Here is a 14,428-nt window from a genome sequence, read left to right as displayed (position 1 = left end):
ACCCCATGGGCATGGCTGGCAATGTGGAGGCGGACACTAGGGAAGAATATGACAACATCCAGCAGTGCCCAACCTTCCACCCCAAGCTAGTGTTTAGTTGTACATACATAGTTGAGGGCCCTGAGGGACAGAGCAGGGGATGGTAATCATGGCCCAGGACTTCAAAGCTGACCATGCTCAGCGCCACTCCAAGCAGGGATCACTTCCAGCTGTGAGCAATCCAGGGTGGCTGCATGGAAGAAGAAGCATTTGGTTACATTTTGATAAGGCTTAGACCGGAGGGGAAAATGGAAAGCCTGTCAGCACTATTTTATTATAATAATCCTGTTAATAAAAGTGATAAATATCTTAACAGCCCAGTGAAGGAAGCAGGGCCAAAACCAGTAGATGTCATTTTACATATGAGGAAACATGCTCAGAGAGGGGGAGTAATTTGCCCCAGGTCACACAGCCACTAGTGACTGGGCCAGAACTTGCGCCTAGGGCTTCTGAGTTCTCCTCACAGGTCCTTTCCCCTCCAGGTCTCCAAGTAGAACTTTGGACTTAGGCCATTTGATGGTTGACTCGGAGGAAGGCTTTGCCCCTGCCTGGCTCCTGGCTGAGTGAGGGCTGAAGGGCAGGGTGGGGTATGATAGGAGTTGAGGTTGTCTGACTGGTGACAGTAACACATGGAAGGACACCCAGGCTCCTGCTTTGACTAAGGCAATGTCATAAGGACAGACCCTTCTTTGGGGCCAGGCACAGAGGATGACCCCAAGGCTCCAGACTGGGTCTAATGAGGACCCTAGAGCACTAATTAATGGAGGGGTATGGGACTCTGTCTCCTTTCTCCTCTTCTGACACTAGTGGGCCAGCTGCCTCTGGGAGGCTGGAAGGCCCCAGTTGCCAACTAAACCCGTAAGTTTTGGCTGGCAGCAAGAAAGTCATCAGGGAGCCATCCATGCCCCAGTTTCCCTCCCTTCACACTGAAATCACAGGACGTCAGGGCTCATTCAGCCCAACTTCCACCTCTTATAGTCAAAGAGGCTGAGGCCCAGAGAGGACAAGTAACAGGTCCAAAGGCCACAGACACTGAAGTAGAATCCAGGTCTCCCAACTGAGTACTTGCCAGTACCCCTCACCTAATCCATGCTGCCTCAGGATGAAGTTCCCAGCGGCAGTATGAGTCAGCTCCTTCTCTGGGTATAGAAAACGGTGGGGTCTTTGAAGCCAAACAGACTCTAATTCAAATGTAGGTTGCTCTGCTTCCAAACAGTCTGACCTTGGAAAAGTTACTTAACCCTCCCTGTTTCCTCTTTCCTTCCTACCTACCCCATGGAATGGTCACGAGAATAAATAAGAAATCAACAGTAAGGAACTAGCACAGTGCCTGGGGACAAGGATGCACCCATAACTGTGTGTGGTCTCCACCTTCGGGCAAAGGAAAGAGAGCCAGATTCTGCCAGGTTGGGGCGGAGAGGGGAGAGAAGAGGAAGGGAGGCAAGTTTCCAAAAAGGCAGCCCCATAGCGTGTGCTTTCTTGCCTCTTCCCCCGTTTTCCCCCAGGGTACGGCCACGCAGCGCCCAGCACCGATGGTGGCAAGGTGTTCTGCATGTTCTATGCGCTGCTGGGCATCCCGCTCACACTGGTCATGTTCCAGAGCCTGGGCGAGCGCATCAACACCTTTGTGAAGTACCTGCTGCACCGCGCCAAGAGGGGGCTGGGCATGCGGCGCGCCGACGTGTCCATGGCCAACATGGTGCTCATCGGCTTCTTCTCGTGCATCAGCACGCTGTGCATCGGCGCCGCCGCCTTCTCCTACTACGAGCACTGGACTTTCTTCCAGGCCTACTACTACTGCTTCATCACGCTCACCACTATCGGCTTCGGCGACTACGTGGCGCTGCAGAAGGACCAGGCGCTGCAGACGCAGCCGCAGTACGTGGCCTTCAGCTTCGTCTACATCCTCACAGGCCTCACGGTCATTGGCGCCTTCCTCAATCTCGTGGTGCTGCGCTTCATGACCATGAACGCCGAGGACGAGAAGCGCGACGCCGAGCACCGCGCGCTGCTCACGCGCAACGGGCAGGCGGGCAGCGGCGGCGGCGCGGGCGGCGGCGGCGGCAGCGCGCACACCACGGACACCGCCTCGTCCACGGCGGCGGCGGGCAGCGGCGGCGGCGGCGGCTTCCGCAATGTCTATGCCGAGGTGCTGCACTTCCAGTCCATGTGCTCGTGCCTCTGGTACAAAAGCCGCGAGAAGCTGCAGTACTCCATTCCCATGATCATCCCGCGGGACCTCTCCACGTCCGACACGTGCGTCGAGCAGAGCCACTCGTCGCCGGGAGGGGGCGGTCGCTACAGCGACACACCCTCGCACCGATGCCTCTGCAGCGGGGCCCAGCGCTCCGCCATCAGCTCAGTGTCCACGGGCCTGCACAGCCTGTCCACCTTCCGCGGCCTCATGAAGCGCAGGAGCTCCGTGTGAACGCCCCGCGGGGCCTGGAGCACCTGGGAGCGCGGGCGGGGACTTCTGCCCAGAGGAGCAGCAGGGGTCAGCGGGGAGGCTGCCCCAGCGGCCTTCGGCTCCATGGGGCGCCTCTACACCCCTCTCCCCCTCTCCCAGCCCCCCATCTCCGACTGTGCCTGCTTGCACCAGCCGGCAGGAGCCGGGGCTCTGAAGACCCCTGGAGCCCCCATCTGTGCCCTGCAAATTCCTAGAAATGTGAAACTTGGGGGGAGGGGGGAATCGGGGGAAGGAAGGCAGAAGCTGGGAGCATCCCATCCCTCTAGAAAACTAAGGAGCTCCTCAGTCCGCAGAGGCCCTGCTGGCATCCAGACACCCACCCCCTCCCCCTCCTCCTTCCGGAGGGAACTTCGTGTTCCGTGTAAGTTTGCATCTCTATTTATACCTCTGTCCTGCCAGGTCTCCCACCTTCCCTTGGCTCCAAAAGCCAGGGTGTCTTTGTCGAGGTCACCCCCACTCAGTCCCCACTCCCCTTCCTGATCCCCAAACTGTGTCTCCCGGTCTCCCACTACCTTTTGTGTTGTTTTGCATGGCTTTGCAGTTATGAAGGAAATGGAAACCCAGCAGTCCCTAAAGCTAGTCCCCAGAGGGCAGGCAGATGGAAGTACCTATAGGCAGGCTGCAGGAGGGGCGGAGAAGGGAAGAGGGTGGCTGTCTGCATGAAGGTTCCCCTGGTAGGTGAGAGCTAACTGGCTTTCAGTCACATCCTTATGGGGGGCCGGGGGTGGGTGGGAGGTGGGGAGTCCAGCCTTCCAGACACTGCCCTTGGAATCAAACAGAAAATTGCTACTTGCCATCTCTGGCCGCTGCTGATAATTCCCCACTCTTAGATCTGTGGAATGAGTTTGAAAACCCTGTCCAGACTACCCATTCGTTTGATTCTCACCACATCCCAGTTAGGTCACCAGGGCAGGAGTTCTCATCTGCATTTGACGGATGACACTGAGACCCAGACTGGTGAAGTGACTTGCCCAAGGTGACACAGGTAGCAAAAGGCAACAGGGAGCAAGAACCCAGGCTGCTTGTTCCGAGCCTAAGTGCTCTTTCCTTTTCACTCCTCTGCCCACTCTCAAAAGCAGAGTTCCTGGCCTGCACACCCTGGCATTGTGTGGGCCACTGGGCCTTAGACGAGAACCAGAGCCCAGGTCTGAGCCAGTGCCGAGCTCAGCCTCTCTTCCACTTGGCCACAAGGCAGGGTAGGACCTGGACTGCCTCTTACAAACAGGAAGTCCTTGGGACCAAATAAACAGGTCTGGGGCTCATGGAAGAAAGGCTTTCGGAGTTTGGAAGTTGGGCAGAGGAGCCTAGAGAGCCGGCAGGCAGATCCTATGGGACATGATCCCTGGTTCCACAGCCAGCATTGATGCCTGCATTCCAGGTAGCTAGAGATAAGCCACAGCTGCAGCAAGGAACACCCCTCCCAGGTGTGCCCACTGCCTTCCCCCTCTGCAACCCAGAAGCCCAGATGGAGAGCAGCAGATGGAGGTGAGACCCTTGGTTCCACTATCGGGAACCACAGCAGGAGCTGGGACCGTAACTCAGGACAGCTTCGAGGAGTGGGTGAGGGGCTTCTCCCCCTCCATACTGACTCCTCTGACTGTTCCTATGTCAGCTCCTTAACACTGCTGAGCAAGGCTGGCCCTGGCATTCAGGGAAGCTGGAGTGGTGGCAGGGGTGCTCACACAGGGATCAGCCTCAGCCCCACCCCCGCCATATGCTCCCACCTCTGGGCCCCCCTGGGAGGGAAGAAGTCTGGCCTGGCCAGTGTGTGAGTCCCATCTCAGCAGGGAGGAGCTGGCTGCCCAGGTGCCACAGAGAACAGGGCCCAGGCCCCAGGGGTGCCCTCTGTGTTTATGTTGGGGTGAGGGGCAGTGCCAGCTGCCTCTGTCCCATGTGACCCTGCCCTCGAGGGGTCCTGTCCCGTCAGTCCCGAGGGAGCCACAACCAAAGTTGCAAGGAGGTGGCAGGAAGGGAGGCCGAATAGCCCTCACAGAGCATGGCAGACTGCTCGGTCTCCAGCCGGGTCTTTCCTAGGGAACTGGAAGGCCAGTGTTGCTTCCCCATCCCCTCCTCCCACTGCAGGCAGCCTTTCTGCTTCCCCAATGCCTTATGCCTGGGCACACTGCCACAGAATATGCAATACGTGTGGGCGACGTGCCCCCCCGCCCACACCTTCACCCCGGGCAGCCCCTGGACCCCAAAGGCCGCAGCTGCCACGGCCTCCCCTCAGCCCCTCCTGCCTATCTGTCTTCACACTGAGAATGGCGCCTAATAAATGCTGTCCATGGAGACCAGGCTCAGGCTCAGCTGCCTCTGTTATTGTATACCCTTGGCGCTGCCGGGGAGCGGCCATGCCCCACCGGGATCTGCAGACCCACCTAGCAGGTGCACTCAGGTGTGAGATACATCACAGACCCCTCTCTTTAGGGTACATTTTCCTCTGGGTGTGGAGGGACAATTCTGCCCGGGGCTGGGTCCCAGAGCCCAGGACAGACCCAGAAGCAGAGGCCCCCTGCCCAGCTGGTGCCAGAGCCTGAAATCAGCTAGCCAGTGGCTTCAAGATGTCACTGAGTACATCCCACAGTAGCCTTTGACACCACAACCCATGTCTGTCTTCCTGTCTGTCTATCATGAAACAATACCTAACCGCTACTGTAGTCAATGCATTCTCATACTTTCTACTCTATTCACATTATAAGGTGCTGGTCACAACCCACTAAACTGATTTCTCTCCCCGCTAATGGTGTGTTCCCTGCAGATGGAAATACACTGGAGAAATAAAGGGGTTGGGGTAGGGGCACTTTATCCCAGTCCTCCCACCTACCCACATAGGTCAATTGAAAGATACCGAGAGAGACCTATTTCCTGGGGATTGATTCAGGGATCAAAGTAAGAACTGATGGCACCTGCAGGAGGCAGGACACAGCCAGCCTTCATGTGAAACGCTATTTCTGATGTCATTTCTGAGATCTGCAGTGACCAGTACAAGGTGGCTTTGACTTTCTTAAGCAGTTCCTACAGGACATAAACTTGCTGACACTCGCTTTCTTTTCTTCTTTGCCTGGGGCAAAATAATCAGAATTCAAAGGAATTCCCAAGGGGCTACCTTCATCTCAGTCTTCTGACGGGTGATCAGAATCATGGCAGTGGTGAACTGCACCCCAGCCCCTGCCCTCAGGGCTCCTCAGGGCTCAGCAGCACCCATGGTCCCAGCGTGGGCTCTTTATCTCCAGATGATGCCATCCCCACCCTCCTCACTTCCACCCAGCGTCTAAAGCCTCCTGCATGGAAAAATATACGTACAGCAAAATAGAAATAGAAAACCAGCACCACAGAGTGGGGTGGGGTATAAATATACCAAGATCCCGGCTGATGTGATGACTCTGGGTGAGCCTCAAATAGAGACAGAAGCTCCCTGGGAGCCAAGAGAGAAAGAGGCATGCAGTGTTAACTCTTCCCCAAATGGGTCCCATGGAATGCCTTGTGGGAAAAGAGTTCCTTGGTCAGACAAATCTGGGGAAATGTGCACACACCACTCATGTGTGGAGCTTCCTAAGACATCTTAGCTCAGGGAAGGCTCTGAAAAGGCTTGCAGCAGACACAGCTGTTTACCTGTGCTTAACCCAGCATTGCCCAAACTCACTCCCAGCATCAGACCCTCTGTATGAGGTCTCCTCACCTTCTGGGTCCCACGGAGCACACTTTGGGAAATGCTGAGCTAGTGAAATCTCTGTCTGATGAAGAGAGAAGGCTGATCCTTCCTCCTCAATAAATTCTAAAAGGAGTCTAACATAGCAGTCCTTCTGGAACTGAAGCCTGTGACATTACAAAACACATATCTTATTCCCCATTAGGCATCAACTCGAACCAAGGCTCGGAGCAGCTCATTTACCAAAATCAGGCAGTGGGGTTGGTGGCAGAGCTGGGATTTGAGCCCAGGCCCGATGGCTCCAAAGCATAAGCTCTCGGACACCTCACTGCATCCCATCCCCAGGGTGGTCCATGTCTTCAGCAAAGGTTTGGCGGAAGTCACAGAGCTGTTAAAGACATGTCACTTCTTATTCAGAACCATGGTGAGAGGGGAGGCTGTAACCAAAAATGTCACCCTTCAGAGATGACAGATCCTGATGATCTGTCAGGAGCCAAGAAATTCTGATCCACCTCAGGTCCTTGCACTCCCACATGTAGGACCCTCGAGCTCTTTTGATAGGCTCAGCCTTGCCCCCACCAAGGCCAACAGTGTCCCCACAACTTATCCCAGGAAGCCAACGGCAGGGAAGGGGTGTCCAGGGCCAGGGAAGAACTTCTTCAGGACAGACATACTGTCAGAGGAAAATGCAGCAGCCCACACTGACCACACCAGCCTCCCCAACCCAGGGTGAAGCTCTTCATCTTCACTGAGCAGAACGAAGCTGAGGCCCCCTCTCACTCCCAAAGCTGGGTTCAGGCTAGAAGGCTAAGAGACTCTGTTTCCCGAGGGTCCCCCAGACAGCCCAGTCTTTAGTGGACACAGTCCCCGCCTCTTGCCCAGGCGGCAATGATGCTGAAACAACACCAGCATCACCTTGGTCAAAGATTGCAAAGAACTACACACACACACACACACACACACACACACACTCCTCTAGATTCTTGGTCCAGCTTTTCTTTCCCAGAGGAAGGGAGGAAGAGATTTTTGGTTCAGAGAGAGGAAGTGAGATGCTCAAGGTCATTAACAAGATAGTGGTGTAGCCAGGATTGGTTTCCAGATAGCCTCTTTCCCCACCTGCTCCCACACACCCACTCAGAGTAGGGGCCCAGCCTTCTCTGACTCTGATTTCAGATAAAAGCTGCTAATCTCTGAGGTTGAGTCACTCTGATGCTGGAAATTTCCCACATCTGCATCTGGACAAACACCAGGAGACTCACACGCCCACCCCTCAGTCGCCCAGCTGCAGGGGAGGGCCTTGTGGGCGGTGCCGCCCTCCTGAGGACGGGAGCTATGATGGAATTGACCTCTGTGGTCTTCTCTGGCCAAGTACTCTCCCAAAATCCACATTTAGGGCATTTTCCATTCACAAAGCTCTCTCACTTCATGCTCTCATTTGCTTGGTGAACAACTCTGTGATTTAGGTAAGGATTTAACACTCCCATTTTACAGATGACAAAACTAAAGAAAGGCCCAAGGTCCTGAGAGCCAGGACTGTTCCACATTCACTCCGTATCTGTGTGCTGAGCAGATTACTGGCATTTCCTTGGTGATGGATGGGCTGGACCAGGGCTGCAGCTCCACCCTAATATGTCTGGGCTCTGAGTGTCCCACACAGTGTGCCAGGCTGGTTCCCATGGATTGGGGAGCCCCCAGGTGGACATGGCTCACAGAACTCATTAGCAGAAGAAGACAAGAAATCATGAACACTTTACCCACTTCACCATGTGCCCTGTGCAAACTCTGCCCAGAGCCCTGGACTTTGGATTAAGGGCAGCAGAACACCCAGCCAACAACCCCTGCCTTTCAGCCGGAGGGGCCAAAGGCTTCCAGGGAAAAGGTCAAGCCTTTAACTCAGGTCAACTCCCTAAATCACCACTGTTCCACTGTTCCTGTTCCCTGAAGAAGGAGCACATGACCAGTGGCTACAGTGGCAGGGAAAAGGCCCACATCCCAGGGCTTTCACTGGACCCAGCATCAGGCTTTGAGAGGTACTGGCCTTCCAGATTGCCCAGGTCCAACTGGGGAGACTCAGGATGCTGCAGGGGCAGGGAGCCTGGCCTGGGCTATGCTGTGCTCTGTCCTCACATTTGTCATGAAAACTCTGGCCTCATTGCAGTCCAGAAAAAGTTCTAAGGAAGCTTTTGGCTGCCAGGAGGTACTAGATAGATAGCGCCAGCTTCTCTCCAGACGTAACAGACATGCCCGAGAATTAAGGATATGTTTAGTATTGAGTATCTACTATGTGCTGCAAATGGCAAATCTCACAACCACCCTGTGAGGCAGGTACTGTTACTCTCATTTTGGTAGATGAGAAAGGTAAGACTCAGAGAGGTTAAATGACTTGCCCAAGGTCACACAGCTAGTAAGGGGCAAAGCCCCACCCAGGACCCTCTGACTCTAAAGCACCAAGCACTTTCCAGCACACACCCATGCCTGGAATATATCTAGCCCAGCTTCCCCATAAAACAAGAATCACCTCAACGTCTTCACTGCCAGGTCACATAGCCTCGAATTACAGGACCCTTGCTCTCTGAGGCAGCCTCTTCCTTCACTGAGCAGCAGCTCTAATGAGCATATGGAGACATTGACCATATTCCTGCTGTTGAGACAAGGACTGCTTCTGGTTCTGGCTGCGCCTTCTGAAGCCACAGGAAATTACTTTGCTCTTAAGGATTCAGGATGGTTCCCTACGTGGACAGGTACATCTCAGTCTTCTCCATGTTAAATGTCCTATTCTTCCAACCACACCTCCGTGGACAGTGCATCTGGACCTCTCACCAGCACAACTCCCTTCTCTGGAAGAGCTTCAGGTTCTTTCTGCCCCAGGAGCCTGATCTGCCTTGTGTGGTCCAGCCATACACAGGCAGTGACCATCCCCTCCCTTGCTCTGGACGCTCCTACCAATGCAGGCTAAGAGTGCATCTGACTCATGGGCAGTACCTCACGCTGCTTTGCAGCCCAGCAAAACTCTCCTGGAGTTTGTCACGAGAACTACTGTGGCAGACACCATTGGTACCTAATCAAGACCCATCCCTGCGCCTTCTGCCTTGATGGCAGGGGGCTGACATTCCTCAGGTACTCACACTTCCCCAGCCCCAGGTCTAGGGACTAAGCCAATCACAGTAACCTCAAGCATCTTTCCAAAGATTGGATTAGGTATAAGTGTGCTCAATTCTGGTTAATAGTTTCTTCAGAGAAGTCTTCCAGGAGCTGTTGGGAGCTACTGGGAGAGGCTTTCTTAAAATGAATCAGATGGGAGGAAATGCCACTCTACTTTGACTGGAACTTGCCAGGTCTGTGTGTGATGCCTGGAATAGTGGCAGCCATTTTGTGACCATGAGAGAAGGCATTGTGGACACAGTGAGGATGGTTGAAAGAAGAGACTGAGAGCTTACTTGTCACTGGGACATTGAGCAGCCCCAGGAACCCCTGACCTCACGCCCTCTTGTCATAGGAGACAGAAGGTAAAAGACCCAGGTCAGTTTTCCATTATCGGCAGCTGAAAGCCCCATAGCCCTCAGGCTCCTGCAACAGGATTATTGCACTGTCTGAACCTGGTGGACCCCAAGGAAGAAATGGCTTTGTTTTTCCTGCCTTCCAGCCTTTAGCAACACTAGGTTGAATCTCCCATTCCTGTCTTTCAAATAACAGCTGGGACCAATCCCAGAGCTTTGTGGTCACTCAGGCATAAGGAACTCCAGTCTAGTCCAGTTTAAAACTTTAACATCAAATCCATTTTAATGCTCGTATTCTCCCTGTTCCCAGAATAGACCATCCTTCAGCCAAAGAGACTTAGAAAGGGGAGGAAGCATCTTCTTCTCCCCCACCCCCACCTCCTATTTCTGGCCGTTCCACAGTCTCTGGGTGGGGAAGAGGAACTAAAAAGGCGATGGAAGCCCTCCATGTGACTTGGCTCCAGGCACTGGTTCTTTAGGGCCCCATGTGGGGTTTTTAGAAAGGGGCAACCCATGGGGCTCTAGCCCTTGGAGGTCCCCCCACAGCCTCCCCTGGCTTCCACGGCCTGCTCTGTTGGGTAGAATACTGTAAAATTCCAAAAGTGGCCCGGCCACCTTCCAGTGTCCACTTGGCCCACAGGACACTCACACATCCTGGCCATGTGAGATAGTGGGAGGGCAAAGAGCCCCCAGGGACCCTTGCCACGTCTCCCCAGTACTCTTCACCTTTGTTCAGATAGGCAGAGGATGGAGCAGTAAGTTCATTTCTAAGCAGATATCCAAGCTGAGAAGAAGATCCCATCTCCCTTTCTTGTAATTTCTATGCATGATTCCTGGGAGCCTGCTACCCCGACCTGGCTAAGCCCGGGGAGGAAGGAACCACAGAATTCTTCCCCCAGACTGACAACTCACAACTAATGTGATCCTCCCTCCCCTCTCTGATCTCCTGCTTATTTATGCAGGGCGGGGAGGACTGAGGACCTCTCTTTGCCCTTGACTGTGCATATGCCAGGTAACACATGCCAGGGTAAGCGAAATAGTCAGTGCCTGTTATGTACCTTCTGAGCTAGCTCTTTCCTGCACTGCACGGAGCAGTTGCTTTTCTCAATGTCAGTGCAAGATCCCACTGACTTGGCACTGCTAGATCTCATCTGGTTGGTTCCAGGTTTTTGATGCTGTTCCAGGTATTGAAGCCTGGTTCCACTATTAAATCTACTCCTGCTCTCTCCCAGCTCCAAGTCACCCACAGATTTGATAATCCAACTTTCCGTGCCATTATTCAAACTTTTGATGAAAATATCAAAAAGAGCAGGACCCATTAGAGGACTATTAAATTGGGGTGCCATTTACTCCAGCATGTTCTTGTTGAACTGCTATGGCTCCAGCTACTTACCACTTCTTTTTATCTGTGCTCTAAAATCGTCTGTTAATCAGTGTTCATAGGTGACTGGGCTCCAGTCCATAGCTCCCTAATCTCCCACGATGTCAGTGACCTGGGCTGGGGATTTGGGCTTGCTGAAAATAGCAGGTGCTTCCTCGCCTAGCTCAGCCTTCACCCTCTTCCCCTCCACCTCTTTTGGGCGCCTTCGTCTCCGTTTAGCTCAGCTCTGCCCAGCCACACCCAGCCGCAGCTCCTGAGCTGAGCACAGCCCATCTCATCTCCTTCCCAGCTGGCTCCTACTCAGCTCCTCTCTCAGGCAACTGGTCTGTTCCTGCAGGCAGGGGCGGGGGGGGGGGTCACTGGAGCATTCAGGTGACCCCAAGAGTCAAGATCTGCCACAGGAAATCGCTGACGTCCAGGACCCTTAGGTCAGCTGGGGCTGGGGTGGGAGCAGAGAATATTTATTAAACAAGTGCCAGGAGCTGGGCTAGGTGTGTTACCTGATCCTCATCACAACAACAATCTCCATCTCCTGGGTGAGGAGAGGAGGTAAGGGAGGTCACATCACTTGCCTCAAGTCACCCAACCAAGCAGTAAGTGGCAGAACCAGGTTCTGCCCCTGAGGCTGTGGCTGTTTTCTCACCTTCCCAAGTTCCCTCCCAGGCAGTTAGGGACCTGGGTGCTGCTTCAGCAGCCTCTGGAAGGCTGGGTGAGCCTGAGCACAGCCCTTTCTGAGCCCCAGGGAAGGGAGCAGCAGGTTGAGGGCGGGTAGGGGGAGAGGCGGCTTCAGGCTGCAGGGAAACGAGTCCAGTGTTCCAGAGACCTGAATGATTTGGGATTAATCTTCCAGCTCGGGCACCACAGATGCGGTATGAATCTGCTGCCGCCCCGCCCCCTCCAGCTCATCGCGGTGAACAGATGGGCAGACCCCTCCCCGGGGTCTAAGTAGGGCACTGCTGAGGCTGCCGGGAGGCAGGGAGGGAGCCGGTCAGCCGGAGAGGGAGAGCAGGGGCAGACCCACCTGCGCTTCCCCTGCCCAGGCCCCCACCCCTCAAGGCAGCTGCGCTCTCTGCTGCCAGCGGCGGGTGGGGCTGCACACGAGGCAGGCTCAGTCCCTGGAGCAGAGCCTGGATGAGCACGGTAGGGGATTCATGCACAGGTCTGGCAGTTCTTTCTAATTCCGAAGTCCTTAGCCTGAGACCTCTGGACCTGATGAGGAGCAGGAACTTCCTTCTCGGGGCTCCAGCACAGTGCTCAGAGCACCCAGACCCTGACCAAGCCCAGGCTTGGCCCTCCCATCACCATGAGCACAGCGGGGTGGGCGGGCCGGGCCGCTGGGTGCCGGAACAATGCGGAACCCTACAGACAGCGCTGTCAGAGCAGGAGGGAACTTAGGACCCATGAGTCCTCTTCATGTCCTAGAAACGAATGCTGAGGCTCATCAAGGAGAGGGGAGATGCACACAGGGAGTGGGTGACACAGCCAGGGCCTGCCGGCTTTACTGTAACAGTGAGAATGTCACATGGGAATGACCCAGACGCCCCGCCAGCAGGTTAAATGGGTAAACCAACTGGGTATTTCCATGCCGAGGACTAGTTACCACCCAGCAACACGAAGGGATGAACCAGTGATGTGTGCAACATGGAGGAGTCACAAACAATCACGCTGAGTGACAGAAATCAGACAAAGAAGACCCACTGTAGGATTCCATTCATATAAAGGTCTGGAAAGTGTAAACTGATCTAGAGAGACAGACAGCAGATTGATGACTCCAGCGCCGGGAGGGGCATTAAAAAGGGGCACAGGAAAGGTTTGGGCCTTGACCTTGCTGATGGTTTCACAGTATGTATGTACACATGCCGGGGAGGGGGCGGATGTGGGGTGGAGCTGGCCCTGACTGAGGCTGGAAGGAAGGCTGGGATGCAGCAAACAGCAACAGCACTGCAGAGGCAGGAACTTGAACGAAGTCTCAGACAAGGCAGTGCTCTCAGAAGAATCCAGAACAATAGGAAGAGCCCATGGCTGCCTTGGAAAGAGGAGGATGTGGGGCAGAGGAGGGAAGCTCTGTGTCTATCTCCTTCACAATTATGTCTCTGGAGTTTCACAGGTACCTACACTTAACAGGCATCAAAAAATGGTTGGGGTAGAATGGATATAGCTCAGTGGCTCGGCGTGGGGCTCGCCTTTCCCTGCCTTAGCCAGCAGAGGGCAGAACTAATCATTGCACAAGATTTGGCCAGAGTTAGAAGGAACCTCAAAGGCATCTCAACTTGCCTTGCTTCACCCATCAGGAAACTGAGGCTTGAGAAGGACCAAGGAAAGAGTCATGGGAACCTGTGCTTTCAGCCACTCTGAACTGAGAGACTAAGATTCAGGGATAGGCCTGGACAGGCTGGCCCAGGGAGTCCTTGGCAGGGGGAGGGGTGTGCATGGGCAGAATGACGAGGGGCACAGGCTCAGCCCATCCCCTCTCCTGTTCAGCCTGGGCCATGGTTCTGCTCTTCGCTTCAGGAGGGAATTGCCCCAGCTCATCTGCTCAGCCAGCAACCCTGAGATAGGGACTCTGCAGTCCTTCAGTTGGCTCCCTCCCGACCATGCTTCTGGGATCACTCAGTGCTGACCTCAGCCCCTGCCCCAAGGCCCCTCACTCAGGATCCCCTAGACAGTGCGGAGGCAGCCCAGGCCTGCCAGGACTGACTCATCAGACACAACCCTTGAGAATCTCCAGGTAGTGGACCTGGGAGTCTGCATTTTTATCAGGAACCTTCTGGAAGCACTGTTTTGGAAAAGAAAGAAAGACTAGGATCTGCTGATTTCAGTAAAGATCTCTCCTAGGTCTCTCTATGTTGGAGAAAGGAAAACCTATTTCTACTATACTCTCTTAGGGCTAAAGTAGGCTGGGATGTCCCCTTGGTGGAATCAAAAAGGAGCCCCTTCTGGGAAGCACAAACATCCCCACTGTGTGGGGTAAAGGATGCCCCTTCCTCCAGACACCTCCACAGCTTGGGGAGCAGCTCAGCTGGGAAAGAGAGCTGGGAGGTGTTGATGCCTCGCCCACATGGTCTCATCTCACTCAGAGGCGTGTCCTCCCCTGACACATTCGCCCTGCCTGCCTCCTACCAGCTAAGACCCACCTCTGCTGTGGAGAAAAGGTCCTTTGCCTGGAGTCTCTAAAAAGTACACATTAATAGCCCTACTGATTTCCAGCAGTTTCTCATGCTGGCTTTGTCCAAAAACTTCTTTAAAAGGCCATCCTCCCTTCTTATTCCATAGCGTTTACATTTTATAACATTTAAACAGAACCGTTTTTCAGCAAAGATAGGCAGCACTTTCCTCGCATGTCCCCATAAAAAGTAAAATCTGGGAAACGTCTACATTGGATGGCTAGGGGCCTT

The 14,428-nt window shown here is 54.4% G+C and overlaps 1 protein-coding gene across 1 annotated transcript in view; it reads left to right on the top strand.

Annotated features, from left to right (window-relative positions):
- The window catches only part of KCNK3 (potassium two pore domain channel subfamily K member 3), a 35,068-nt gene extending 31,843 nt beyond the window's left edge, over positions 1 to 3,225 (top strand). Inside the window, exon 2 of the mRNA XM_031466719.2 lies at positions 1,545 to 3,225. Within this exon, the coding sequence (XP_031322579.2) occupies positions 1,545 to 2,467 (923 nt within the window). The 3' untranslated portion in view covers positions 2,468 to 3,225. The remainder of the gene's footprint in view (positions 1 to 1,544) is intronic.
- Positions 3,226 to 14,428: the final 11,203 nt, after the last annotated feature.

This window comes from Camelus dromedarius, chromosome 15 (genome assembly GCF_036321535.1).
Source record: "Camelus dromedarius isolate mCamDro1 chromosome 15, mCamDro1.pat, whole genome shotgun sequence".
NCBI classification, from domain to species: domain Eukaryota; kingdom Metazoa; phylum Chordata; class Mammalia; order Artiodactyla; family Camelidae; genus Camelus; species Camelus dromedarius.
This window is presented reverse-complemented; position numbering and strand designations above follow the sequence as displayed.